Source organism: Lampetra fluviatilis, chromosome 49, assembly GCF_964198595.1.
Source record: "Lampetra fluviatilis chromosome 49, kcLamFluv1.1, whole genome shotgun sequence".
NCBI lineage: Eukaryota > Metazoa > Chordata > Hyperoartia > Petromyzontiformes > Petromyzontidae > Lampetra > Lampetra fluviatilis.
In genome coordinates, this window is record NC_136323.1 from 2,269,729 (window position 1) to 2,297,262 (window position 27,534).

A 27,534-nucleotide genomic window follows, 5' to 3' on the forward strand; every position below is an offset into this window, starting at 1 on the left:
TGAAAATTTTAATGCAGAACTTCAAAGCCAAGTGCGCTCGTGTTGCACTTACGTTCAACGCGCTGGAAATGTGTTGAACAATTTTAAAATCTACAGCGAAACATTGCGGTGATAAAAATCATTACTCTTAACCAAGATATAAAGGCCAAATAGGCGACGTCTACAGTAACGTATTTGTTATATTCCGAATGTGGTGGTGGCAGGCGTCTCGTTCGCGTTATCCGCTTGTAGCAAACCAAAATCATTCTGCACCATCATTCACTTTCATTCACAGTCATTCACAATGTACTCAGAGTGGGCTCCCAATAGGGGCCTCCGTGCAGTGCTGTGTACCCACGCTCTGCCCACGCTCTACCCACACTGGCGAGTGTCACTTTGTTGTTGGGGGGGTCTGCAACCGATTTATAAAATCTCCACATTGCTATGGCGAGGAGCGCTCGTTTGCTGGCTCGTGCTCATTATTTTATCGGACCCCCAGAGAAACGATGAAGATCGACGATGATTGGCTGGAACTGACTCTGGTCAGGCATTCAACTCATGTTCTGATGATTGGAAGCTCTGCGACTTTACGAATGAATATGCATCCCAGACCAATATACAGTGCACACGCGTATATTCAGACCTGTATATTTACAGGTGGAATTGTATTTTGAATAAACAGCCTCATTGTCAATCAATCCACTGCTGCATGGCGACTTCCCCGTGCCGTCCGCCATGGGAGTTCTGACCATACCTCACCACGCTGGTCAATGTAGGTTGGTTCAGTGGAGTTGCAGGACTGGTTAGGATATCACGAGCCACGGATATTAGCCGTGGCCGGGGGTCGAACTCGGCGAACTGGATTCATTGCGCAGCGTTTACCACCGCACCACTGCTCCCCTGTTTACACTATATACATGCCCACAAACATATCGATACATATGCTGTCTTATGCCTATACATAATATTAATATACGCGCACACACACACATTGAGCACCATGCATATTGACATATAAACACATGTGCTGTATATACCAGGGATATCCTACAAGAGTGTCTCCTCCACTTTCCTCAATGACTTTGAATTGCACTACATACAGCGTTCTAGATAGTAATTATTGGAAAAGTCATGAGCATTTTGGCCGTTGTAAACACAGCCTCCGTCATTTGCTCTGCACATGCGTCCAAAATGAAACCGGCGTCAGGAATCCTTCACCGTGAAAAGGTGGACAGACCGTTTGCAAGTAGCATTCTCTACAGCGGCGTCACAACAATAATGAGGCTGCCAGTCACGAGTTGTAAGGCGGATGGGGCAGCATGCAACGGTCTCATCTGTTCTCAGGGTTATGCATGGCCTGGCATTGTCGTGTTTGGAGGAGGAATTGTGCCACGTGTCAAACGACGGTCCAATGAATATTTAATACTGTGCATCGGACGAGCTGACAGTTACTGAAAGAATAGGATGCGTTACATTTGGGGTGTGCCGTGTAAACGCACGGGCGGCGTCCAGGCAGCTGCGCCGGTGTCATTCATGCGCGACGCCGCCATTGGCCTTGGCGATGTTACGAAAGCTTCCACCGCGAGCCGGCAGCTGGCTGCGGCGCTCCGAGGCGATCGTCGCGCAAGGCTCGGTCCGTGCCGGGCGGCCGTGCCGAGGCCAACCCTGCCGGTCCCGCGCATTCGCCCGGCTCGGGCGTTTCTCGCCGCCGCCGCCACCGCACAAGCCGCCGCACGTGCCCACGTTCCGCGTCCCGCAGAAGTACGAACCCCGGGCGGCTGGGCCGTCGGGTTCGTCAGTCGACGACGGGGACTCGGAGTCGCTGAACCGGATGGCGGCGGCGGCGGCGCTTGAGGGGGCGGCGGCGGCGGCAGTGGCCGTGCGCAAAGGGGGTGGCAGGAGGGCGAAGCCAGGAGTCGTCAGCGCTGAATTGCGCCGTTTGGAGCGGTCGGGTGTTGCTCCTCCGCAGGCCTGGCAGCAGGGAAGGGGACGGGAGAGACCTTCGCAGATCAAATCACTCCGAATGTGCCAAATCTCATTAATTTTAAGCGGGAATAAGAGATATAATTACTTTGTTGTAGGTAGGACTCCCAGACTGATATATTTTTAACAGTTCCAAAGACAAACTACTGCAAGTAATTTACCTTTTTGCCAGAAGGAGATGATTTTACAGCAACTGCAATGAGAAAAGAAGTCACAAAACACGCAGAAACGTTTCAGACATTCGTGCCTTACACGGAAGAATGCATCTCACTCGACGCAGCTATCAGAAATGTCGTTATTGTGAAATGGTGGCACTTGGCTTGAAAAGTTTCATCATCTCCGCCCTCTCGTTTCTCTCTAGGGCTTTTGAGTTTCCATGACAGATGACTCCTTGACCGTGGGATTTGAAATTGACTTGCAACCTACAAATTGTGAGTCAAGCACTCTAAGCACTGTGACATACAGCCAGATAGAGTAGCCTAAGAATGATAATACTTTATACAGCATGATAATAAACCATTCCAGGTTTAGAACGACAACTTTTAGGATGTTATACCTCACTTTCAGGAACTGTATACGACACTAACACATTCCTGCGGAGGGAGCTGGTAGTAACGTTGGGATGCTCGGTCAATGGCCAGGGTCAACGGCGGCGTGGTGTATTCCGCAAATATGGCCGACTGTGAGGGCGGGCACAAGCCGGCGTGAGTAGGTTAAACATTGAGTTTTATAAGGGCACCACGGGGTGACCAGCCCCTCCCCACCCAGCCCCACCCCGCCCACCCCCCACCCAGCCCCACCCTCCCCACCCAGCCCCTCCCCACCCTCCCCTCCCAACCCAGCCCCTCCCCACCCTCCCCTCTCCACCCAGCCCCACCCCTCCCATTTTTGGATGCACGACGGACGGACGGACACAATAATCCCCTGTGGGCTGGTGTAACCAGGAGGCTCCTACCAGTATTAAAACTAAAATGACTGAGACGCTGCATGACAAGCACACACGCCCACACGGGCGAAAAATAAAACCGGTTCAGAAAATTCAACAGGAGCAAGAGTGCCCTCTGCTGTGCAAAACAAGCACGGACGTGACCTGGGCCCGTGTTCTTCGTCACGGATCGGCTCTGCCTCAGCCTTCTGACACTCGGGCTCAGCTCAGGCTTGAGCCGCTCATCTGCTTCTAAAGATGCACGAGCGGCTCAGCCGTGGCCTAGCTCAGAGGCTCAGATCCACGTAAATCCTGAGCCTGGCTGGGACCAGACTCAGAGCCGGCTCAAGCCCGAGCCAAGTCGTGGCTAATAAATACGCGCCTCAAAGTCCACCAACTCTGGAACTGGCTCGGGAGGCTCTCTCAATCTGGAATTCTAATTTGACATCTTGATCTCAAGAGCCGCTGGCCCACAAAAGACAGTAATTCTAGAATGGTCCAGCTGTTTGATCAGATACTACAATGTGGTAATCGAGGAAATAAAAAACGATTGTAAGGCGGGGGAAACACCGTTGCGATTGATCTAGTGAATGGTTTCTAAGCCCATACCTCCGACGGTCTGGCTTGACGAAGAAGTTACATCGGAAGGCTCGGTGTTGGAGGAGGAATTCTTCATGCCGGTGTCCGGTATGATGCTGGCACACACGTGGGTGGCATGCACAACGGGTATCGCATTTGTTAAGTCATCAGTGCCCACTCATGCAAGGATGTAGAAGCATTTGTATCGACCCTGGGAGGGATGATGGGCTGAGTCAACCCCCCAACCTGGATTTTAGCTCGCAGCTTCCCATGAAGATCCGCGCCAAGTAAGATACGTTGTAAGAAGTGGTGGTATAGTAAGTAGCGCATTTGAAGCTGAAACCAGCAACCAGAATTCGATTCGCAGCCACGGCAACCACCTTCAGTTGAGTTATACCTAAACCGGATCTGGTTCCCTCCCCTCACCAACCCGCACTATGGTCAATTAACCCTCACGGCCCGCACGGTGTGGGCGAGGGCCTCATCCAGCAGTAGATTGTCAAAATCCCCTTCACGCCTACACGTGCACACGGGTAAACCAGTTGGAAGGCTACGGCCGAAGTGTGCGCGGAGAGGAGTGGCGGGCGGACAAGAGGCGGCGCCCCTCACCTGCTGGCGACGTCGCCGAGCGGGGACTCGACGGCGCGCACGCTGTCCGGCGCTCGCTTGCAGAACCACAGGCAGAGCGCGAGCAGCAGCAGCAGCCCCAGCGCCTCGCTTGTCAGCAGCAGGTACAGGTGACAGGCGGTCACCTGAGGGGGGACGCGCACACACGCACCGCCGCGACCGATGATTTTGTACGCGGCGAAAAAGGCACGCGGGAGTCCGTTCCATGTTTGGTGAGAGAGGCCATTTTGAATGGGCAACACGTGAGTAATCCTGTGACGTCATCTCGGGCAGCGAGGTGCGACGTGGGGCCCGGCGGGAGTGCGTTCGCCACACGTTGCGGAGGGCAGGCCGTCGTGATTCTTACCGCTGGTGTACTAGCCGCCTCATTCGCGGCGAACGTTAGAGCTCCCGTGATATCATTCGAAGACGACTGGGGCGGTTTTGCGCCCATGTGACGGTCCAACTTTGAAAAATGACTTTGCTTGGGAAACGCATGGCAAGAAAACCTATCAGGGCTCTCCAGATAAGGAGTTTTGAGACTCAGTGAGGTTTTCCCGGGGGAAAAAAGTGTGCTTCAAAATAACAATCTTCATTAATTATTAGTTTCTTTTGAGTTAGATCGTGTCGAGGTATAACGGCAATTTTTATTTTTACTTTGAACAATTCACCACCTGACGGAGACAATCAAAATCAAATAGCCACGTGGTCAAACAAAGCAAACCTTTCCATCTGGCGGGTTTAGCTCTCGCGGCTTTGCACCAAATCTATGGAGGTACAGATCGGCGATCGCACCGCCCCCCTGTAGCGGCTCGACCATTCGCGGTTGGCCGCGAGATTCCTGTACGCATTGTGACTGCACTGCTCGCGATGATGCTGCTGCTGCTGCGGAGAGAACACACACGTGGCGCCGTCTTGGCCTCCGTGTTGTCTCCCAAGCGGCCCATGGCGGGTTCCAGGTCACGTGGTGTTCCCAGGTCACGTGGTGTTCCCAGCCTCCAGGGAGGTTCAGTTGCACGATTTTTTTTCTTCAGTAGTGTACAGTACTGTACATGGAACCGTGTACAGTATTGTACACTACATTTACTTTTTTTCATTCAATACATTTACTGTACAAGTTATAGTTAACACTCGAGTACGGTTATATTTAACACCAGAAAATAATGATAATATTTTACATTCAAAATGCTTCCATAATTTCCTATTTGCCTTTGAATTTGCGAATCGTGAATTTGCCGATTGCAACTATTTTCAAGAATGTAACTCCCCACGATGGGCAAGGGTTTGCTGCATACCAAGTGATTTGGCTTATCAGCAAAAGCGGGTTTACAGACAATAAATATTATGGATATTATGGTTAAATGAAAGGTGAGAAAGCCGTGTGGCGGATGACGAGGGCAATGTGCACGATGCTCAGATGGGAATATCGACCGACCTCTTGCTTCAGCTGCTGCACACTTTGTGTGACGGCCACCAGACCCAAGGTCAGATTCTCCACTCTCGACAACAACTCTCCCATCAGATGTTCGTGCTGCACCACCTGTGATATCACAACAAAGACAAAGACACCCCCCCTCTATGTAGCCTTTAACAGGCTGTTGGCGAAAGTGCCGTTAGCGAGCACCGATGAAGGTCGGCACAACGCTTGAGATGGGCGGGTGGCCAGCACCACGAATGGCAGCCTTTGTCTCCCGAGTGGCGATGTTCGTTTACACATCGCACGAGGTAGTCATTTGAAGCAGAGTCGAGAATAGAAGAAGTCCAGGACTTGTTCTGACAATAGTCACCGTGTTGGTGGGCGTGCACGGAAATCGAATCCGGGTCGCCAGGTTCGCAGTGCTGTGCGCTAACCGCTACACTACCGCTCCCCACTACCGCGATTATCACACGCAATTCGGGCAGTATCCCACCAACCTTGGCAGTACCCAACTTCACAAAGAGATAACAAATGTACCGTAAACCAATGAATACATTTTAAATAATTATTTCCCTTCTACGTGACTTTACCAAAAGAACCAAGAAGATGAATCCCTGCAGTCACGAAAGCTTTAAATCGAAATTTAATACATTTCCTCCTTGCTGTTGTTATCTATTTAAACATTTTCTACAAATGTTACTTTCGATGTCACGTCAGAAGACGACGTCTCCATTTGGAAGGACAGCAGGGCAGTGCATCATCCCATGTTGGATCAAGGCCTTGAAAGGAGATATTGCATCTGAGAACCTTGCAACTGCTCCCCCCCTCGCCCACGCTATGGAGTGCACTTTCCAAAAGAGCTGCAAACGGTGAATTTACGTGAACAAAACTATGTTCATGAAGATGTTTTTTGTAATTTGACCAAGCGACACTTTCCATTCCATACATTCATTTCAAATTCATCTTTGTCCGTGCAGAATTTTTGCTTTCGTCTGTAATGCTACTTCTACGTGGTCGTTTTAATTTATAATTTCTATTTGCACCATTATTGCACTTTGTCTTTACGTCATCGCTTTTGTCATTGCGGTGACCCTGGTCACACTTCCTAATGTGACTCCTACCCTCGTCTGGCGAGTTCCCACCCGGCTACACACAATCGCGCACAGTGACGAGCCTTATTATACAGCGCACACACCACAATACTCTCGTGATCACTACTTGTGTGTGGATAACATGAATTACACATTTCTTTTACCTGCTCTTGTGCCATGCGGGAGGAGTTGAGCAGCTTGGCGATGGTTTTGTCGAAGGTTTTCTGCATCTCCTCCATCTGGCGTCTGTACCTGTGTGTGTGTGTGCACACAGGACAGCACATTTGGTGGAAATTAATATACGAGTAAGTAACCCCGCGAAAAGGTTTAATCCGAACGATGTCGAGCAAAAAATTACTTGTATTATTTTAAGCAATGTGCCTAAATAAAGTGTTCTATCAGTGTGCAATGTCTGCTATGGCATTGATTATAAACATGGACACCGACTAAGAAAGTGGAACACAAGCTGAAAAGTGCACAGAGAAATACATAGAGATGCAATTCTGGAATTACATTGGCAGACAGAGAGAAAAACACATGGATCCCTGACTTACTGAGGCTTTTCTGGGTAAAGATGACCATTCATAAACGGTGACGGCAATTTTATCCGTGGAAATATGGGGGCGCTATTTGCAAATCCTGTAAAACTTGTCTAGGGCAAGTCCTCGCTTAACGCGCTTTCACACTATCACGCGTTTTTCGCTATGACGAGGTTCTTCCATGAGGGAACACTTCTCGCAAAAAGCGATACGGTACGTGGAATGACACAGGAACGCAGCGGCGTATGCTCAGCTAGTTGTCCCGCCATCTCACTGTGCGTGCGTACGTCGTAATCTCGACAATCTTTGTCGTTACATTATTTGTGGGTAAATAGTTTTCGCTGAACGCGTTTTTTGCTTAACCAGGAACTTTTCACGTACGCATCAACTTTGTTAGATATTTTCCTGAAATAACTCGTTATCCAGGCATACTCCTCCCGTACGCGATGAGGAATTTGGACGAAATAACTACGGTCACGGGGGAACTCAGCGCTTACAGGGACCGCTTCCATGTGACTCGTAGCCTCGGACCACGGATAAAATGCTAGGATTTTTCACGGCTAAAATTGGGCCGAGGGCAATCGGGTTTGCAGGTAAGAGGAATGCAATACCTTAGGCTGACCTCCTCCAGGTAGCGACTGCTCAGGGACACGTTGAGCTCCAGCGCTCGGATGCGGTTGCTGAGACGCATGAAGACCGACTCCTTCTGGGCCGAGCCGAGAGCCAGCGCGCCGGCGGGGGCGGGCGAGAGGTCGCTGGCTTCAGGGTAAACGTCGGCGTGCACCGCGTCCGCCCTGGCCTCCTCGCCGGATCTGGCCGCGGGCGGCGGCCGCGCGTCCCCCTCGCTCGGTTTTCCTTCCTCCGAGCGGGCGTCCCGGTCAAGCGGTTGCTCCGCGTCGGAGATCGTCGCCGAAGCCTCGAGCGCGTCGACGGCTTGCGCCGACGGCGCGACCGACGTGGCCTCTTTGCCGTCGTGCGTTTGTAAAATGTCGGGCCGAGCGCCGGCCTCCATGAACGTTGTGACGGACGGCTCCACGCCGACGGTGAAAAGCTCGTCGCCCTCCGACGCGTGGCCTGCGATGGCCGTGCACGCAACGTGCGATGCGTTCTCCTCTTCATGGCGAGCGTCGCTGCTGATGCTGCTCGTTTCGGTGCCGTCGCCGATCAGGCTTCCAAAGATAACGCCGCTGCTGCGGAGATCCGCGGCGAGCGGCTCCTCTGTCGATGGGCGCGCGGAGAAAATGACGGCGTCCGAGGGCGCGGGACTGATGCGATCCGAGGCAGGCATGCTCGCATCGGCTTTAATATCGGCCGTAACGACAGATGGCAGAAGGACCGTGGCGGATTCATGAGCCAACGTAGCGACCGACTCGCTGGCTGGTAAATTCGACGCGGTCGGAGACTCTAGCGTTTGTAGGACCAAGTGGGAGCTAACGGGCAATGATTCGTACTTAACACTTGCTGTGTAATCGATGGGAACGTGCCACGGGCATTTCTTCAACACCACTTCCAGAAAAGTTACCCGATGGCTCTGTGCCAAATAATCGCCGCACTGTCCCTTGTCGGTTTTGCTGAAAGGGCCTTTGTTGGGCAGAATGAGTTTTGTCAGTTCTTTCTTCCACTCGGTGGTCAGTGTGTGGTCATCCAAAGTTGTGACCCCGGGTCTCCTCCTTTCGTCATGAACGACTGCGATTTTATCTTTGAGCACCTCAGGAAGTTCGGCTTGGTCTGGTCTGCAGAAAAAAAACGGACGCAACAGCCCAATTTGACTCCATTGTGTTTGGTGCAATACTAAATGATGTCATCAAACATGTAACAGATGATCAGAAACAAAGGTTAATAACACTTAGGCCGTGAATTTGTCGTTTTGTCTGTTTATATACTCTGATAATAACCACCCTAAGCTATAATGAGGTTTATGTAATCTAATTTAACTATGAGCTTTCAACGCAACATGACCGAGCAAACTTTTGCTTAAGAAAATGTACTTTATTTAATACTACATTTCTTCACCGTTTTTCATTTCTTCTGTAATGCGGTTGTTTTGGCCACGATTTATACTTGGTTCATTGCTGTACTTAGGTTTTACTGCTTTTGTCATTTTGGTGACCCAAGTCGCTCTTGCCTGGTTAAACAAAATAATCGAATACTATAAACTCGGACTCCTGTTAGTTAAACGTGAGCACCACTTTGAAATCGCGTCCGGTATCTCTTGCTCCTATAGTATTATCCACAGGGTGCAGAGCGCAGCAGACAAACCCACCGCACCACTGGCTCATCATTTATAAACAAGCGCGTACGCAATGCAAGAAGACTAAGGGCAGTCGATGCGACACGCATAACGATTGGGAGTTTGAGAGAGCCGATGTGAACCTGTGGAGCCACTCCAAATTGGAATGGGTGTCCCCACGCAAGATGGGATGGCGTCGTACCCATTCACAGCTGTCTCCGGCTCCCCAGAGGCATTCTCCCGCACCGCATGCTGATCTCGAAGAGCCACTCCAGCTGCAAGCAGAACAGCAAGCACAGCGATGGTTCAGGCAGCTTCTCAAGCACCCCAATGCTAAAGATTAAATACACGCACGACAATGCAGGACTTTGGGCTAATACATGTATCAGAGTCTGTATCTCCGAGTAAAATGTAAGTGATGAAGTTTTGTCCGTCAGCTCATGGGCCCTTCCAGACCAAATATATGCAGGTGCATTTATTTAAGCGGCTAACATCTGGAAAAGGTTGACTTTTTGGGTCTCATAAATTTAGATTTAAAGCTTTCGTGACTGCATGGATTCATATTCTTGGTTCTTTCGGTAAAGTCTCATCAGCAGTGTCACTAATTGTATAAATGCTGCTGGATTGCCGGGTATAAAGAGTGAGGTATTTATACAATTCTAGAGTTTTGTACTGAATGTGGAAAATTGAAGGTCTAAACTGTAGCATTATGTTTAGACAGACTCTCTTGTCGTTGGCCAATAAAATGATAAACCGACAAAATTTCTGTCCGTGAAAATGTGAACCTTACGGCCTTCCTTGTCCCCCTTGTTGCCTCCGAGCACCTTGGCTGCCATGTTCACCATGCTCAGAATGGCACCTAAGGGTGCAACGCATCGCGAATGAGTCAGGGTCACGCACACCACAGTCACAGCAGAGTGGTGGGCGACGTGCTGGTGCAAGTCAACTCACTCGTGGCAGACCCCAGCAGGTTGTCTGAAGAGTTCTCGTTGGGATTTCCCAACCCAATGGCGATATCTGACAGTGCGTTGGGGCGACAACAGACACAAACATTAGTTTTCACTTAAGGATGCTCATCGTTTACAGTTGAAGAGTTTACATGTTTGAGATCGTGTGTATGTATGTTGAACTTCTTTCGCACCATATGTAGCCAACCGTGCTAATCGCAGGTGCTTTCACAAATGATGAGAGTTTTCTCAATTTAATAACGGGGCCAATTTATTTCTTCACCGAGTCTCAAGACTCTTTTGAGGAGGGTTCTGTAAAGTTCTGCAAAGTATGAGAAGGGGGGGGGGGCAGCAATCGTTTCGTGCAATCCTAATAAAATAATTTGCGGTGGAATTTTTCAAATTTGGCAAAAAAATTGGACCCCACGATGCTGGCTACGCGACGGTCTGCTCTTCTTCAAATGACGTCACGAGATCTTAACGTCGACCGCGAGCGACGCGGGCAGCGCACGGTACTTGATGGTCAGTATTAAGCAGGGCGGCCCGTCGGTTTCGAACAGTGAAAACATTCGTAACAGGCGCCGAGTGCGTCACTGTCGGGCCGCGTCACCGCCCCACATGAGGGAGGATGAATGCCGAACTTGGGTCCCAACGTTCCGTGAACTTCGACTCCCCATGGCAAGTGGCGAGGACAAGGGGGGGGAGAATTGGGGGGGGGGGGGGGGAATTGGGGGGAGGGGATTTAGGGGGGGGGATTAGGAGCCCTCACCACGGTCCTCGTCGTGCAGTTCGTCGGACGCGCGCCCCAAGCGGCGAGTCTCGTCGACGTCGTCAATCTCGTCGTACTCCTCCACCATGCTGATGCCGAGCACCCTGGGAGCACGGAGGGAGCGACGACGGACAGGTCCACGCAAGTGTAACGCGGCGGACGGCGGCAGCGGCGGCGAGGGGGGCACGGGCCACACACCGTCTGCACGATCCTAGCGCGTTTTTTTTTCTTTGTTCCCCCCGAGTTGGGCTGCACGTTGAGCAATTCTTTTGTCGGGCTTTCGCCACGAACGGCTGCGGGCGCCTTCACGAGGTGGATTGGAGCTCAATAAACTCCACGAGGTGCACGCAGCAGTGCGAGGCGATGGCTGAGGTGATCAAATTGTCTCTATGATTATTGTGTTTTCCATCTTTTAATGCTCCCTAATTCTATCTCGACTACAATGAGTGTTACGTCAAGATAATTCTGTTCTCGCGTTGCTCTCCATAGGGAGTCTCACAACACATTCCTGCGGAGGGAGCTGGTAGGAACGTTGGGTTGCTCGGTCAATGGCCAGGGTCAACGGCGGCGTGGTGTATTCCGCAAATATGCCCGACTGTGAGGGCGGGCACAAGCCGGCGTGAGTAGGTTAAACGTTGAGTTTTATAAGGGCACCACGGGGTGACCAGCCCCTCCCCACCCAGCCCCACCCCTCCCTCCCCACCCAGCCCCTCCCCAAACTCCCCACCCAGCCCCACCCCTGCCACCTCCCACCCAGCCCCACCCTCCCCACCCAGCCCCTCCCCACCCAGCCCCTCCCCACCCTACCCACCCAGCCCCTCCCCACCCTCCCCTCCCCACCCAGCCCCACCCTCCCCACCCAGCCCCACCCTCCCCACCCTCCCCTCCCTCCCCACCCAGCCCCTCCTTCCCCACCCAGCCCCTCCCTGCACGACGGACGGGCACAATAACCCCCTGTGGGCTGGTGGAACCAGTGGGTTCCTACCGGTAAAATCAGTGTGACACACCAACCCATGCCTCTGAACTAGACAATCGCCATCACACACCCGAGTCGGAACGGAAAACATTCCGACTGCGAGTGGCGCTCTGCCACAGTGCCACCACCCTGCCGGATTGGGAAATGCAACAAGAGCGTTCTGTTTAACCAAAGGACTTGCAGGAGTCTGCACGACGACCACGTGGAGAAAAATGCAAAAGTGCTGCGTTGCACAAGAACGCTCTTGCTCGAGTTACCTTATGAGGCTGATTGGACAGAAGTGTTCAGATCCGTGATGGGAAACCAGCTCAACCTGAAACGAACACAAGTAACCGCACATCGCCACTGCTACACGCAGTAAAAACTACGTAAATTTGTATTCATCATACAAATCTAAACTTAATATCTAGTGTAATAAAAAGAAAAATATAAAACATGAGCGGCAAATTAAGCCCGAAAATTTATAAAAATTCACACACTTATAGTTGTCAGCTTGTCAATCCACTGCTGGATGAAGGCCTCCCTCTACACCGTGTCGGTGATGGGGGTTGTTTGACCATACTTCCCTACGCTGGTCAATACGGTTATCAAAGGGGAGCCCGGGCCCATTTCAGACATCATTTCTCCATTGATGTTGAACCTTGGTCTGTAATCAAAAGGACCAAATCAAAGTGCCCTATCCGCAGGTGACACCACTCCCCCTATTTTAGGGAAATCAAAATCGAAACATCCCAATTGACAAGAGGTCCTTCCATAGACCAGACCCTAAATAACGTGTTGCGCATTTTGTTGCCAGAAAAAGGGGAAAACCTATTATCATAGGAGGTCCCATGATGTAGCTGCTCACCCCGAGCTCTCATTACTCTGAAAGTGCTTGTCTTTGTGCTGTACGCCTTTTGGCGTCCTCTGATCGAACACCGTTTTGAGACAAGGCTCCAAAGAAAGCTGTCTCTGGTGTGGACCAATCAGTTTCAAAGACAATGCACATATTATCAGAGTATGCTTTTTGTTTGTTTGCATTCTGACCACAAGTATTGTGGTTAATGCAGACGTGATTCCTTGTAAAAGGTTTCAGTTTGGTGTTTTAACATCTTAACACCTGTTTTGTTGCCAGAAAAAAGGAGAAAACCTATTCTCATATATTGGTACTGGCAAAGGAGGTCCCATGATGTGTTGCGCATTAGCAGTTTTCTGTTAGTATTTCATATTGCGGGTCGGGGAGCACAACGTGTTAGTGAATCGAGAGTGGGCGCATAAACGCGCTAAGAAGGGCGTCTCGAACTGTGAAAGGGCAAGCCGCTGTCCCGTTGTTAATGAACCGGCCAAGCAGGGAGGAGTTAATGAGGGCGACAATGCAGCTAATCGGTCGTGCAGCTCGCCGCTCGTTTTGCAGGTAACACACTTTTTGGATTCCGGCAGGCCTGGTCAATACTGCGGGTGTATTTAACCATGAGACGCGTGCCGTCTGCTTCGTTGGACGTGAAAAATAATCCTGTGACTTCGTTCAAAGAAGAGTTAGACCATTCGTGTGCCGGCATCACGGTCAAAAATAGGAGAAATTGTTCCCAAAATTACCCAATGGGGAAACGCATCGTAATCGTCACCCCCTACTTCAAAGGCTTCGCAGGACCATTCCTCAAAAAGAGTCTTGAAACTCATTGAGACTTTCCCTAGATAAACAAGTGTAATAACAATAATGTGCAAGATTTAGAAAACGTTAAGTTACTATTCTTAATGGACCACTTCAAATACCGCACGGCAGTAATTTAGCATGAGTCTGCGTGGCTGCGTGGCAACCTTTCACCATTTGTTCTGTGGAAAGTTCCATTCAACCAAAGTGGCGACTTGACCATTTCAACCCTTGACCCCACACCGCAAACGTAAGCGTGCCAGCCGAAGCGGTGGCTTAGCGGGCACGCATGCACGAGAATGAGGAAAAGGCATCAGCAGGGACACAGCACACACAGCAAGGCAGAGGGGGCACATTTCCTAACCTTTACATACTTGGTGAACATCTGGATGCCGACAGGAAAGGGAGAACAATCAGCGGTGGAGATGCAACATACAAGTTGCATCATTCATTCAGCATCATCTCCTCGGGTGCACAACAGCACCGCCCTTTAACCGGCTGCGATTGCACGGCCATTGAAGATTACGGCTACGCGCTACCGGCGACCTGGGCAGGGGCGACCTGGGACAAAAGCCACCTTAAGCTGCGTCGCCATCGCAGGGATAAAAAGCCACACCATGGCCAAGACAACCAACCGGTTTAAGCGGTGCGCCTTTGACTTCTGATGAGCTTAGCGGGAAAACTGTCAACCGACTGGCCAAGTCTCCACATGTTAAGGTCATTTTTCCGCAGGGTGCGTCGCGCGAAGGGATCAAAGTCGCCAGCACGCTGCCTCGGAACGACGGGGGGTGGGGGGGGGCTTCAAAGTTCCCGGAGGCCAATCCCAGACACGCTTCTGTGTCACAGCCACAGCGACCGGGGCTCTGATTAAATCTTCTGTCTGTATAAGTGAGCATTATTTGATCTAAAAACACGACGGACAATATTGTGCATACGTCTTTACAATAAAAAACTAACCCGACTCGCAAACAGGATGAAAATGTACCTCCTTTATCTATTGTTTAAATAATTGCATTTCGGATGCAGTGAAAACTTGTGTCGATATAATTTAACATTTTTAAACTTGGTTTTTACCCTCACAATCAGATGAATTTACGCGAATATAATAATTGACTTCAATTGCAGAATTGATATATCATTACATGGAAAGGTGATAACACAGTGCGGCCGTGTGCAAGCGTTCTTATACAATCAGACGATAAGTTAAATGTCGGCAGGTCCAATTCAACCACAGTGCTTGAATGCGCCGGCTCACCTTGAGAAACATCGCATACATCTTCTGATGCAGAGGGAAGCTCTGGATAATCCTCTCATCTCGAGCATGCAGGGTTCCCACCTTTACCCATTCCCTGATGGGATACCTGGTGAGGTGGACAAGATGGGGTATTATTTGTTGTCGATATCTCGACGTGGAGTGTGGTCATATTGGATCAGTGCTGAATGTTAAATCAGCCACTTGTTTGCCTAAAATCACGCTGCCCCTTTTGGATCACAGCAGCAGCGGCAGCCTCACTCCACGCCACAAATACAAATGAAGGCGAGAGATGGCAGCAAGTCTGGACCACGGCCTACGACAAAAATAAACATCTCGTACAGTACCCCTACCGTCAAACCTCCCGGTTTCAACCTTCCACGCCGCCAATGGTCGACCATCAACCGAATCGGGACCAGGACATGTGGCCGATGCGGCCACCTGATGCACAAATGGCACGTCAAAGATTCGGCGGCCTGTGAGTGCTGCCACCAATCCCCCAACCATCAACCGCCATCGTAAACACCCCGCCACTGCTGTCCTCACTCCTTTAAAGGAGGAACGGACGAGATCCACTCCGAGTCTGAACAGACAATCGAGTGGATAACAACATCTAAAAATTACATCTTAAATCCGCTGCTCTTAATCCATACAAAAGAAGAAGCTCCATAATGAAAGAATAAAAATAAAACATAATAAAATAATTTTATTATGTTTTATTTTTATTATTTTATTATTTCCCTTCTACGTGACTTTACCGAAAGAACCAAGAAGATGAATCCCTGCAGTCACGAAAGCTTTAAATCGAAATGAATTGCGTGTCTTCGACTACAGGTGTCTGAGATTGATGCTAGAGGAATGTTGCGGCAAGGTAGGAGTCCCAGAGAGACCATGAAAGGGAAGTGCGGAAAATTAAGGCAGGAGTGCGGAGGCAGACTGCCGTGGCCGACCCCCGGCAGAGGTCGCAAACGGGTTTTGATTCCTTAACCGTACCCGGCCGCACCAGGGTCGCAAATGGGTACCCGTACCCGTACCCGGCCGGGTACGGGTACGGGTACCCATTTGCGACCTGTACCCGTACCCTACCTGAAATGAGTGACAAACGGTTACTCACCAGTGACTCACGGCCTACCCGTACCCGGCCGCACCAGGGTCGCAAATGGCTACCCGTACCTGGCCAGGTACGGGTAGCCGGGTATCGGGTAGGGTACGGGTATCGGGTACCCGGTTGCAACCTCTGACCCCCGGGGGTGGTTTCCACGAGTTTGGCGAGCGGCTCATCATCCCTCCAGGGTCGATAAAATGCGTGTCACCCTGTGGACGTGTGAAATGGTTGTCCTTTGGAGATGGACATTCTCCCCTGCTATAGGAATGAGAAAAATTCCCCAAAACCGGCTCAAGGCTGTCGGCTGGAGATGAGCATCGCCTCAATGCTCACTTGAGCAGGGAGTCGCTTCGACTCCCTGTCACAGAGGAAATGGCCTACTCATATCAGATTCAGAATATTGATTTAAACTGGAGGAATCCGATGAGCTATAAAGCTCTTTTTCACGGATGTCCAGTAGGGGTGGGTAAGAACGTTACAACAAACAATACAAAAACACGATAGTAGAACAAAAACACAATATACTGGCAGATCTGTAAGCAATGCCACATTTCGGCTGTACAGGTGTGAAGCGTTTTACGTAGCCTTTCAGCACTAATTGCTATTCCCTAGACACAGATCAGTGCCGGCAGTACGAGTTGATCCGCGTGCATTCTGACCTGTCACTGATGGACACCACAAAGTCCCTAGGGGTGGAAGAAAAGAGCTCCAGGTTTCCGATGTCGATCTGTTTCACCTGCACAGGCTCACAAAGCTCTATCACAAACCTGCAGTGCTCACACACAAACACACACAGAAAAACACAGATTCCCGCATCGAACATTAGGAGACCCATTAGTACACACTTGAATCACCACTTTTTCAATTAATTCTACATTTGAAGTTTTCCTGACCGCAAGGATCCATATACTCTTTGTCTTTTTCGGTAAAGTCACGTAGGTGAAAATAAAATAAAAATGAAAACCAAAGAGTACTTTGTCAATTCACTGCTGAATGAGGGACGGTCTCCCCCACTCCGCTGGCTGGCAGGGAGAGAAGGATGGGCAGGTGGGCGGTCACATCCAAAGGCCGTGCGTGGTGCTCGTGCGAGTATAAATCCCGATTGCCATGGTCCAACATACCAGATCTTTGCGCTGCAAGGGTTCAGCATGTACAAGTCTTTGTTCTCCATGAGTATGGTGGAGGTGCTCTGTAATGACACACACACACACTCAGCTCTTGAATGAGAGGCAAGGCAAAATAAATGAGCAGACAGTACACCTCGTTCCCATGTCTGTCTCTCTAAATAAAAATGTAAAGTCGTTTTTGTACACAGCCCGTTGGCCACACGGTATTCTGAGGATTGATTTCTTCAGCCAGATTTGGTTTAATGTAAGCAGATACAGCATTATGCGTCTCATCAGCAGTCAGACTTGCTTAAAACCAATGCTGGTGAACTGACAAGATAGATGGTCAGAGGCAAGGATGCTCTCCACGATTGGATATACTGCCTAGACCGTCGGATATCACACCAGACATTACTAAACAATAATTAGCTTAGTTGGTTGTAAATATAAGTAACATAATAAGCAGACATTACACCTCCTTATATTGTGTCATGCCATGTCCACACAGAATCAGCCATAATTATAATTATATTTGGCATTCATAACATTATTATAGTGCAGGGCAATTGCAAAAACGCTGCTTGACAGGCAGGGCCCGCAGTAGTTTCCCAGGAGGAAACGATGTGCTGTGCGTTATCCAAATCAAATTGGAGGTCATTCTTAAAATTTGACAATTTAGCACACAATCCACCGACGTCTTTGCAACTTTAACATCCACTGTGAAGCAGATGGCGTGCAAGTTACGGTGAATATACCACGTGGTATCAACCAGGGTGGCCTGCCGGAATCGGATCGCGGACCACTGCAACGAGCGGAAAAATGTACAGCCGGGCAGGCCGCCACGTCACCGCCCCTACGAGCCACAATGCCCCCACAATGCCCCCACAATGCCCCCACAATGCCCCCACAACGCCCCCCACGCGCCACAAGGCCTCCGAAGAGCCACAACGCCTGGCCTCAAGGTCCCAGCGGCCGGTACCCCAGGAGATGCGTTCCTGACTCCTGGCTACTGCTCGTTGTCCAGTGCCCTTCGGGGGGGCAGCCCTCACCTGCGCCTCGGGGTTGGCAGACAGGATCTTGGCTCCGCACTCCACCGACGCGTAGTTGTTAAGAGACTTTTTGGCAACCGGAGGCAGCAGAACGGGAATTGCAGGCAGCACTTGGTCTTGAAAACGCAGCATGGGCACGATTTGATTACGAACCGAGAAAATTAATCCAACTCAGAAAGCCAAACAAATACAACCATCACTGGATATTCAATTATTAGTAGGGCAAATTCTACCATGAGCATGAGAAAATGAAATTGTTCTAATTTCACTGGGTCATACATTTATTTCAAAACGAAATCTTTAAAGTTAAATGTTTCAAATCAAATGAGATGTTTTTCAAGAAAGGTATAATTTTCTAAACATTATATATTAATTCTTTTAGAGTAATTTTATTCTGTGAACTTTTAGAATTTCAGCTTGAAATGTTTTGTTAAACATTTTAAAAATAAATCTATGGAGCATTACCCCTGTTTTATTTCCTCGTGCAATATTTTACATGTGGACGTCTTGGCGGTACACCGGTGCAACATATCACACCTGTCCCAATAAAAAAGTCTAAAATATAAATTTTGAACCGACATTCGTCTTAAGACTGCTTCGACATCACGAGAACTGATTTTGATGCAGCAGCACCACCAACCCGCAAGATTTTCTGACCTGGGTTGCGGATCGGTGGAAAAATAAAAAATTATTGCGAAAAATAATCTTTTTTGTATACCGCACACCACCAGTGTACCGCTAATACATTAATTTACAGATTTAGCCAGGAGATAACAGCAGACATCATTGTGTGTGTGGCCCATTAACAAACCCAATATTCGCTCACGGCCCCAGGAGGGCATCACTGGGTCCCAAGAACAGACGGATTGGCCGTGAGAAGGTTCATTGAACGAATTGCATCTCGAGATTTTGCCAATGTGCACAGACACTCAAAATATATATTGGCAAACAACTCAAAGCATAAACATCCTGAAAAGAGGTCTTGACACTCAGCGATTCCATCCTGGATAAACATACGACGCGATTTTGATTAATAAAAACACGGCTCACCTTGCTTTTCCTTCTCTTCTTCCAGAACCTTCTTTTTCCACTCGTCAAACGACGGGATGTCCTCAGGCTTGAGCAGCTGTCCCTCCTCACCATCGGCCGCTGTCAACACCTCCGTGGGTTCGCTGCTCGACGAGCTCTCAGACTCCTGCGTCACGGTTTCCAGCAGCGACTCGTTGTGTTCACCTGGGTGGTCATCTGTAATGACGGCGGCGGCGACGACGCTGGTGAGAGAGGACGCCGGGAGTGTGTCACCAGCGTGAATTCCTGCAGACGGGGACGGTGTCGCCAGGGCCTGTTCAACGTCCAGACGAGTCGCCTGTAAATCCTGCTCAGCGTCCATTTCGGCTGTAACCATCATCTGCTCGAGAGAAAGCATCTTTGCTTCCAAGAGGACCTCTTGCGAGGCAAACTGCTGTTCCGTTTGCACCACCGAGGGTGTTATTTTCTGAACGGACTGTGCCGTTACCAAAGACGTTTCCACCACTGCTGAATCTTTCTGATCCGCTTTAACAACAGACGGTGTACATTCTGGCAGTGACGTCACTTCTGGGACTGACAATACCTCCGAAAGCAAAGGCTTCTGGGAAGGTGACGTGTCGTCCTGTGTTGAATGCTCAGCCAAAGGTGCAGATTCGTCAAAAGAGTGTTGTACTCCGACCGACATTTCTTGATGAAGTGGTGGTTGAACGATTTGTACTTGCGACATCTGCTCATTACTCAGCTCATTACCATGCACAATTAATAACACATCTTCCCGATTCACTTTTTTATCTTTGAACGCAAGTTCCTCCAGAGGGAATCCATTAAAATCCACAACGTTCTCATCGACGTGCATTCCTATTTCTCCGTGAGATTTCCCATCGTCCTCCGGTGAGACCGATTCTTCGCTCGACAGCTCAGTGCCCCGTGCACTCGTAAGTTCATCCGTTGCTTCATCCGATGGCGTTGTTTGCTGCCTCAAGGGCGTGGACATCAGCGGGGGCAGTGGCTCGGTCGCACGCCGCGAGGAATAAAACCAGGCGTCCGTCATCCGAGGGGAAGCCGGGTTGCCCTCCGTCGAGGAAATCGAGCGCAACGATGCCTCAATGCGAGCGGAGGCCGTCGTGGTAGCGCGGCCGCCCTCCGCTCGACGCGACGAGAGCCCCGAGTCCGACAGCGGCAGAACCTCCGAGGAGCATGGTGGCTGCGAGGAAGGTGGTGGCGGCACCTCGCTGGGTTCGGAGGACCACCGTGACGCGTCGCTAAGGGGGGTTTTTCGTCCGTTGCACGATGCCTCGGCCGTCATTGTGGCGTCGCCTCGTCTCGCCGTAGCTTGGCGTGATGTCGCAGGTTCGTCCGCTTGCAGACTGCCGAGCGGGCCTTCTGACGCGCAATCGATTCCAATGCTCCCGTCCTCCGAGCTGCGTTCAACAAATGACAGCAGGCGTGGGTGATGTGAGTCCCGTGCCGGGCGGTATTGCCCTCATTAATTAAGTCAGAGTAGGTCCTGCTGAAAAGCACATTGAGGTGGAGCTCATATCTACTGGCAACCCTGAGCCAGTGATGAAAATTCCACATTTATTCTCAACTGGATGAAATTAACACAGAAAGAATACCCGGATTGTGTGCTGTCGGATTTGGTGGTAACAAGCACTGTGAGCGCAAAAATTTACAATCAATCCTAGTCAAGTAACCTCATCACTCTAGGCTTGATAAACTTAGTAGCATTGTGGGAAGTCAGTTGTGGTTGCCAAAAATTTGAGGCTGCCCTCTATATTAATCAAAATTACATCCACGCGAAAGCAGAGCTTTGGTTAACAGACGACGATGCTGGTTGCAATCTCCTGCAAAACGTTCGGACAAAATTGTCAAATATTCCTTGGGCTTTTCAACATTTCTCTGTTTTTTTTTCTGGAATAAAAAAACAAACCAAGTTGATTGAATTGGCTCTGTTGGATGGTGGAGGGGGGTTTAGAGCAAAACATTTACATTATATCGACACAACGATCTAACCCCACAATCAACTCGTTAAGAATCTTGATAATTGGTGGCGAGAGCCTCCACACAATAATCTCCTTTAGGGTGCTTTGTCAATGCACCACTGGATGCAGGCTTTTTCACGCCGTGCGAGTCACTAGGTTGTCCCACCATACTTCACCACGCTGGTCAGTGTGGGTTGCTGAAGAGAGAGCCATTGAACTGGTCGCACAACTGACATTGTCACAAAAACAATGATGTACGAGGTTCATGCACAGCTTTGTAGACAGGCCTACCTGGTGTGCACTGGAGCACTGATTTCCAACACAGAACTCTGTGCCGTGTCGTCAGCCAGAGGGATGGCTGCCGTGCCGTCCCACCATTCGGCAGCTGAGCCCTCGGAGTCTTTTCTGGATGGGGAATCATCTCCACGATTTGACGGTTGAGCAGTAAAAGCCTGAAAAGGAGTACAAGAGACAATTGAACGTGCAGAAACCATAATCGTGCACTTGTTGACTGCGAAAAGCGGTGAATATTTCCCTTGCTTAGAAAGTATGAGCGTGTTTAGAATGTCAGAATCCATCTCAAGGCACTGCACAGCAAATGTTTTGGTTGTGATGATTTTTGCCGATGGCTTACAGTGGCACCATGGCGAACGGAATTGAATTCATGGCTGGGGTCAGTTCATCCCAAACATGAAATGAGTGCCACTTTTTGGGAAGACAAAAGCAGAGGTGATACGGAGAGAAAACGACCCAATCACAAGAATGTAAGAATTTCACCGCTGGCTCATAACTGCTGCCCGCAATAATTTGAGCATGGGGAACACAGAATTTAACATAATTTGATAATTCCTCGTTTGGTACGGCATTTCGAGGAATGTTTCCGTAGAATCCTAATATCACAGAAGTCAAAAAATCTATTTTTTGTTGGGTTTGGCCGAGCCCTCTCTCACCGTGTGGAGGACGTTGCTGCTGGCCTCGAGAAAGACGCTTCCCAAATGGTGGTCCTCATCCCCTTGCGAGCACACGTTCTGCAGCGGGTACCTGCGGAAAAGTGTACCACGGACTTTGCAATAATAATAATCTGTGGACAGCTTCATGGGCAGGTGCTGTGAACCTAGCAACCGGAGTTTAATGCCTGGCTTATGTGGCTTATGTGAGTGGCCAGTGAAATATTGGACATCTGTGAAAAAGCTTCATAGCTCATCGGATTTCTCCAGAACAACAATTTGGATTCTGATATGTGATCCATTGGTTTACTCTCAAAGATACACAGCACTCCACTAATACGCTAAAACTATGGTATTGGCCAAATATCCCAACACAGGACTCCTGAAAAATAGTCTTAAGGCTCAGCAAGGCTTTTCTGGATAAATCATTTGTCATTATTACATTTTTTGCTGAAAACAACCTAAAATGATTGACAAAAAATAAATAAACTAGCACATGCTCAGCAATAGTAATCTAATTAGGCACTGAAAAGTAATAATACAGGATTACTCACCAACAGTGATCACATTTACCCATCTCTAAGCGATCCAGCTACCCCCCAACCAGCGCTGCTCATAGATGCGAGTGTGCTGTGCCAACCACCGGGGGCATCCTGGTCACCCTTCGTTCATGAAAAGTGGCTCAGCCCTGCATCGCGGTTTAACATGTCAGCATGGATCGACATTGCTCGACTTAACCTTGCACCACGTGTATCTTTCAGCTCCCATCGTTTCATAATTCCGACACCAAGCGTATACCAATTACCTCTTTGCCGAGTGCACAGTTCAGGCCAAGTCGACCTAGATGATGTCCTTACCAAGTGCTCATTTCAGGCTTAAGTGGAACTGTATAAATAGAAGCCTATTCCTGAACAATGAGCACAATTATCCAAATGTCATACCTAATGCCCCCCATTGTAGTACAGCTTTTGCACATTTACCAATATTGCCAATGCAATTGCATAGCGTTATTAAACTTTGCAAATACTCATTAGTTAAAGTGGTGGCATCCCTTTCAGCTATGTGATCCTCTTGGCCAGTGCTTCTCAACCCCTTCACTCCACGGCACGCTCTAGAGCTCGGTCGGTCTTCGCGCACGACACTTTCAGCTCGACAGCCGATGGCACAGGGCACTAAACAACTGTGAACCTGTAAAACGCACGCACATGCGCCCGCCACGGTAACACAATGCGTCGTGGCTCGCCACACACGGCCGCTTGTAGCGGCTGTTTGCCCAACTGTGCCACGTGTGACCGAGGGAGTTGAGAGGGCCCGGGCGTGGGAGGTGGCGGAAGCTAGATCGGCCACTGAACGGCTCGGAGGAGGATAGTTCGTCCGTCCTAGCTTGCGATGAGCGAGGTTTATTCCTTCCCTATTTCCAAAACACAGCGGCAAACGATAGGAGTGCAAAATATTTGAAACTAAAATAAAGAAAACATTAAGTATAAATTACGTAAGTACATCAATCCTTGCCGATTTTTTTTTTACACTAAATGTACGCTTAGGCAAAGATTGTTTATGGCTGATGACGCTTGGTTGGCCAAAACATCTCAATGTAGAATCTTCCTGAAAACAATCCTTGTGACCCAGCGATGTCATTCCGAGACTGGACTCCTGATACAAATCTACTCGCCAAAAGCACACACAGCACTTGCAACACACTCAGGCAAGACAAAGCAGTCATTAAAACGCTATAGTGAAACTCTGCTGTGAAGAGCTGATGGGCATTGTAAGCCTGCGCCTGGGATTGGGGGTTGACATTGCTTTCGAGTGACTGGGCAAACACAGAGCATCCTGTTAGGTGCGGATGAGAGGACGGCAAGCACCGACCTCTGGGGCAAGGGTTCTTATCGGTCGCCTCCCTGTGCCGGAACCACTCACGAATGAAACAACCGTGGCCAAGTGCCATCCACTCAATCCTCGTCGCTGGCCACGTACGATGAAAGACCGCCGTGGAAACATGCGCTTAACGGCGGCACTCAATGCAACCGCGCATTAATATCTTTTGTAGCGATGGATCAGTGGGCCTTAAAAATGTTATCTCATGATGAATGCATGCAGTGAAGACATCTCATAGTTGATCCCGCCACTGAGCCGGCCGGTGCCGGACCATCCCCCGAAAACAATGGGGCACATGACCCGGCCCGAAACTCCGCGCGACCCCATCATCGCACGCCAGGTCTGGTCACTACCTTCAACAAAAGGCAAAAATTCAAGCCCAAAATCCAAAACCGTAAAGCGACCAGCAAACCAGAGTGCATTCTGAACCAAAGAGAGTGTGTCCTGGGCACCAATGGCACAATGTAAACCGCAGGGTGCGTTATAAACCAAAGAGCGCATTGCAAACCATTGCAGCGGTGGCAAATTCATAGGAGGTTTAGCAGCAGCAGCAGCAATTTACTGAGCATCACCTGAAGCCATCGCGTGGCATTCACACTCAGATTCGGAGCTTTACGCTTCCATCCACCAAACCATTCGCAAAGGAGCAGGAATACAACATTGCAACATAGACATTAGCCATGGCTGGGAATTGAACTGAGGTTACCGGGTTTCAGCGCGGCGCACTAACACTGTGCCACCACTCCGAACCCGTATTCCTAAAGGATGAGAGGCATCCCGCCTTTCCAAAGGGTGAAGGCTGTGTCAAAAAGCGGTCCCCTTTCCATAATAATGTTAATAATGCCTCTGCACAGTATGCTGGCGTCCCTATTGCAAACAAAACTAATTTGACATGGGGGGGGGTGGAATGCCACGCAACAGTTACTACTATTGAGCCCTCAGACAAATAGATACAGCTCTATGTATACACTGAGCCCCTAGGACGTGGATGTCATGATGTGGCCAGAGGAACACACACACACAGTCACACACACGGTTGTCTTTGATGAGATCTCACGAGCTCAAATGTAGTGTGACCACACAGGCCCTTTCTTTCTGCCCACGGCTTGGGAATGGTTTGCTTTTGAGGGAACATATGACGCTCGCGTAAAAATGCTGGTGGTGTCTTTATACGCTGCGAGTGAAATCTATCGCATTCACCGGTACATCGATTGTCATTCCACTGCTGGATGAGGGCGTCCTGGGGATTATTTGACCATACTTCACCGTACTGATTAGTACAGGTTGGTGAAGGCGGAAGGGGGGGGGGAGCTGAAGATGTTTTAGATGCAGTATTTACTAATGGCCGGGAGCCAAACTCAATCGCAAGGTCAGTGTAGTGCCCCAACCACTGGGCCACCAGCCCCTCCAATCAGACACACCACATACATTCAATATTTCTTTAAAACCCTAAACTTTGATATAATGCGCACTCATGCCAGGGAAATAACGTTTTACATAAATTAAGTATGTTCCCTTTTTTAAAAGGGTAAAAAAACCAAACGTCCTTATCTACAAATAGCTGTGCTACCAAAGAAGCACGTGCACCAGGTATGTCCAATGGCAGGATTATTGACTCAACTAATTGCCACTGTGTGGATTCAGCCTCACAGCCGAGGCAATCCCTGCCTGGCCCTCCACTCTTTGGGGTTTCAAAGCTGAAACAATGCTGCCCTTCTCATGTGGTGACACCGTGTCCACCAATCGCAGTGAACCCAGCAGCCACATCGTGCCACCAGTTCCACTCGGGAGATGTGGAAATCACGTGCCCTACGACATCCTGGTAATGCATCATGTGACACAAGGGTTTACAATCAAAGAGGTCCAACTCTTACTGCTGCTGTATGTGACGCATCGGATCTGGAATTGTACAAAAGGTACTTGGGCATATGGATTCAATCTGAATGGAGTGGTGATGCAGGGGTTTGCACGATACGCTACGAGACCCACTAAGCTGAGCTCGATTCCACACCTCAAGCAGTGCTGGGCTCCTGACAGGCTCTGACCAGCAAGACGAAGCACGGTCAAACAACACCCATGCGTGACACGGCGTGGTGAGAGAGGCCTTCATCCAGCAGTGGATATGCAGAGGAGAGTACTAATTAAATGAAAGGCAGGGTTACCAAAGTTGGTTTTCACAGCACGGTTCAGTGCAGGCCCTTAAAATAATACAACAAGGCACTTTACCCAGAAAAGCCACACTTAACGAGGGTCAAGGTTGTTCTGTAGGAGTGTACTTCAGTTTAGACATTTGGGTAAAATGCCATTACGAAGTGTTTTGGCTTCGTGAAATCCACGTTCACTCTGGGGCTAACACTCATATCTCCAGAGTTACGATTCAATAATCCATTGCTGTACTGCCACCTTCTGTTATCTCTTAGCCACATCACAGGCCATTCCTGCAACACCGCACTCCAAAGCAGCCTCCCCCCATCCCAGTGCTAACCGGCCTCAACGGCTGCTTAGCTTTTGAGATGCACCTGGGGCTGCGATGTGCACCGATGCGGATGTGATTGCGGGTGACATTCGCACGTCAAATAAAGATTGATTTACTGCATGGACGTGAATTTGAGGTGAGGGGGACGATTGAGTACTTGTGGGAGGTGGGCAGGTAGGGGGGCCGTCCATAAATGACGTCACGCGATTTGGACGATTTTTGACCCCCCCCCTCTCTTCGTCACACGGCGTCACAAAAAGTCAGACCCCCCCTCAAATATGACGTCACAAAGCTCTGCTCCCCCCCCCCCCCCCAAAAACAAACCATGCTTCACGTCGCTTTAAGCTATTGTCATTATAGTGCGTATTTAATGTGGCGCTGCACTCTGATGTTGTAGGAGAAACCATTTATTAAAACGTCTATTTAATTAAGTAGAACGTGTTGTCTATATTTATTTAAAGGTACCGCATTTTGATGTGTCGTCACATTTCTCACCCCCCCCCCTCGTCACGCATCGTCACAAATGTCTGACCCCCCCTCCCCGCTAGGTGCGTGACGTCATTTATGGCCGGCCCCTTAAACACGGCGTGATGTGAACAGCACGGATACCGCACGCAATCGTAACATTCAACATTTCTGCAAACGGCTCACCATAAGATACAACACCATCATCAGCATCATCAGCATCACCATCATCAGCATCACCATCATCAGCATCACCACCATCATCATCAATGCAACACGGGGACTATCTTCGCCCGAGGTGTCTGCGCGCGTGTGTATGTGTGTGTAAATATGACTGCATTGTGCTCACCAAAGAAACACGACCAAGATGACGCACTCGAGGCCTTTAATTCTCATCATCCGGCCGGTGAGGTCGCCTGAGAGCCGGCATGGTGAGGCGGGTTGGTGCTGATGGTGGTGGTGCTGATGGTGCTGCTGCTGCTGATGTTGCTCAACGCAGGCATCGCCTCCACCCTGTGGACAGCTGATCCGCCACGCCTGCCGATGACGTCACGACGAGAGCATCTCCCGGATT

The 27,534-nt window shown here is 49.7% G+C and overlaps 1 protein-coding gene across 4 annotated transcripts; it reads right to left on the bottom strand.

Annotated features, from left to right (window-relative positions):
- LOC144948434 (SUN domain-containing ossification factor-like) lies at positions 1 to 27,534 on the bottom strand. Of its 4 annotated transcripts, none has more exons than XM_078877899.1 (21): positions 27,310 to 27,534; positions 22,145 to 22,235; positions 21,486 to 21,646; positions 19,234 to 20,633; positions 18,184 to 18,299; positions 17,150 to 17,217; positions 16,688 to 16,795; positions 14,927 to 15,032; positions 14,036 to 14,056; positions 12,299 to 12,354; positions 11,066 to 11,154; positions 10,301 to 10,366; positions 10,140 to 10,208; positions 9,552 to 9,624; positions 7,731 to 8,852; positions 6,745 to 6,832; positions 5,508 to 5,612; positions 4,076 to 4,218; positions 3,497 to 3,582; positions 2,124 to 2,155; positions 1 to 1,950 (listed from the first exon to the last, which is right to left on the bottom strand). In XM_078877899.1, exons 1-21 carry the CDS (start codon positions 27,357 to 27,359, stop codon positions 1,507 to 1,509), a joined length of 4,494 nt encoding a protein of 1,497 aa, XP_078734025.1. In that variant the 5' UTR covers positions 27,360 to 27,534; the 3' UTR covers positions 1 to 1,506. The 4 variants fall into 4 exon arrangements, with proteins under 4 accessions (XP_078734025.1, XP_078734024.1, XP_078734026.1 ...); XM_078877898.1 differs by having other exon boundaries at positions 11,066 to 11,169; XM_078877900.1 differs by lacking the exon at positions 14,036 to 14,056 and having other exon boundaries at positions 11,066 to 11,169.

What these genes read in the sequence shown, in the direction of transcription:
- LOC144948434 (XM_078877898.1), bottom strand. Translation starts at nt 27,359, where the DNA reads ATGATGAGAATTAAAGGCCTCGAGTGCGTCATCTTGGTCGTGTTTCTT. An exon ending in TGCAGCAGCTGAAGCAAGAG is followed by an intron (nt 4,219 to 5,507) that starts GTCGGTCGATAT and finishes GTCCCCCCTCAG; the next exon opens with GTGACCGCCTGTCACCTGTA. An exon ending in GTCAAGCCAGACCGTCGGAG is followed by an intron (nt 2,156 to 3,496) that starts GTATGGGCTTAG and finishes TTCTCATTGCAG; the next exon opens with TTGCTGTAAAATCATCTCCT.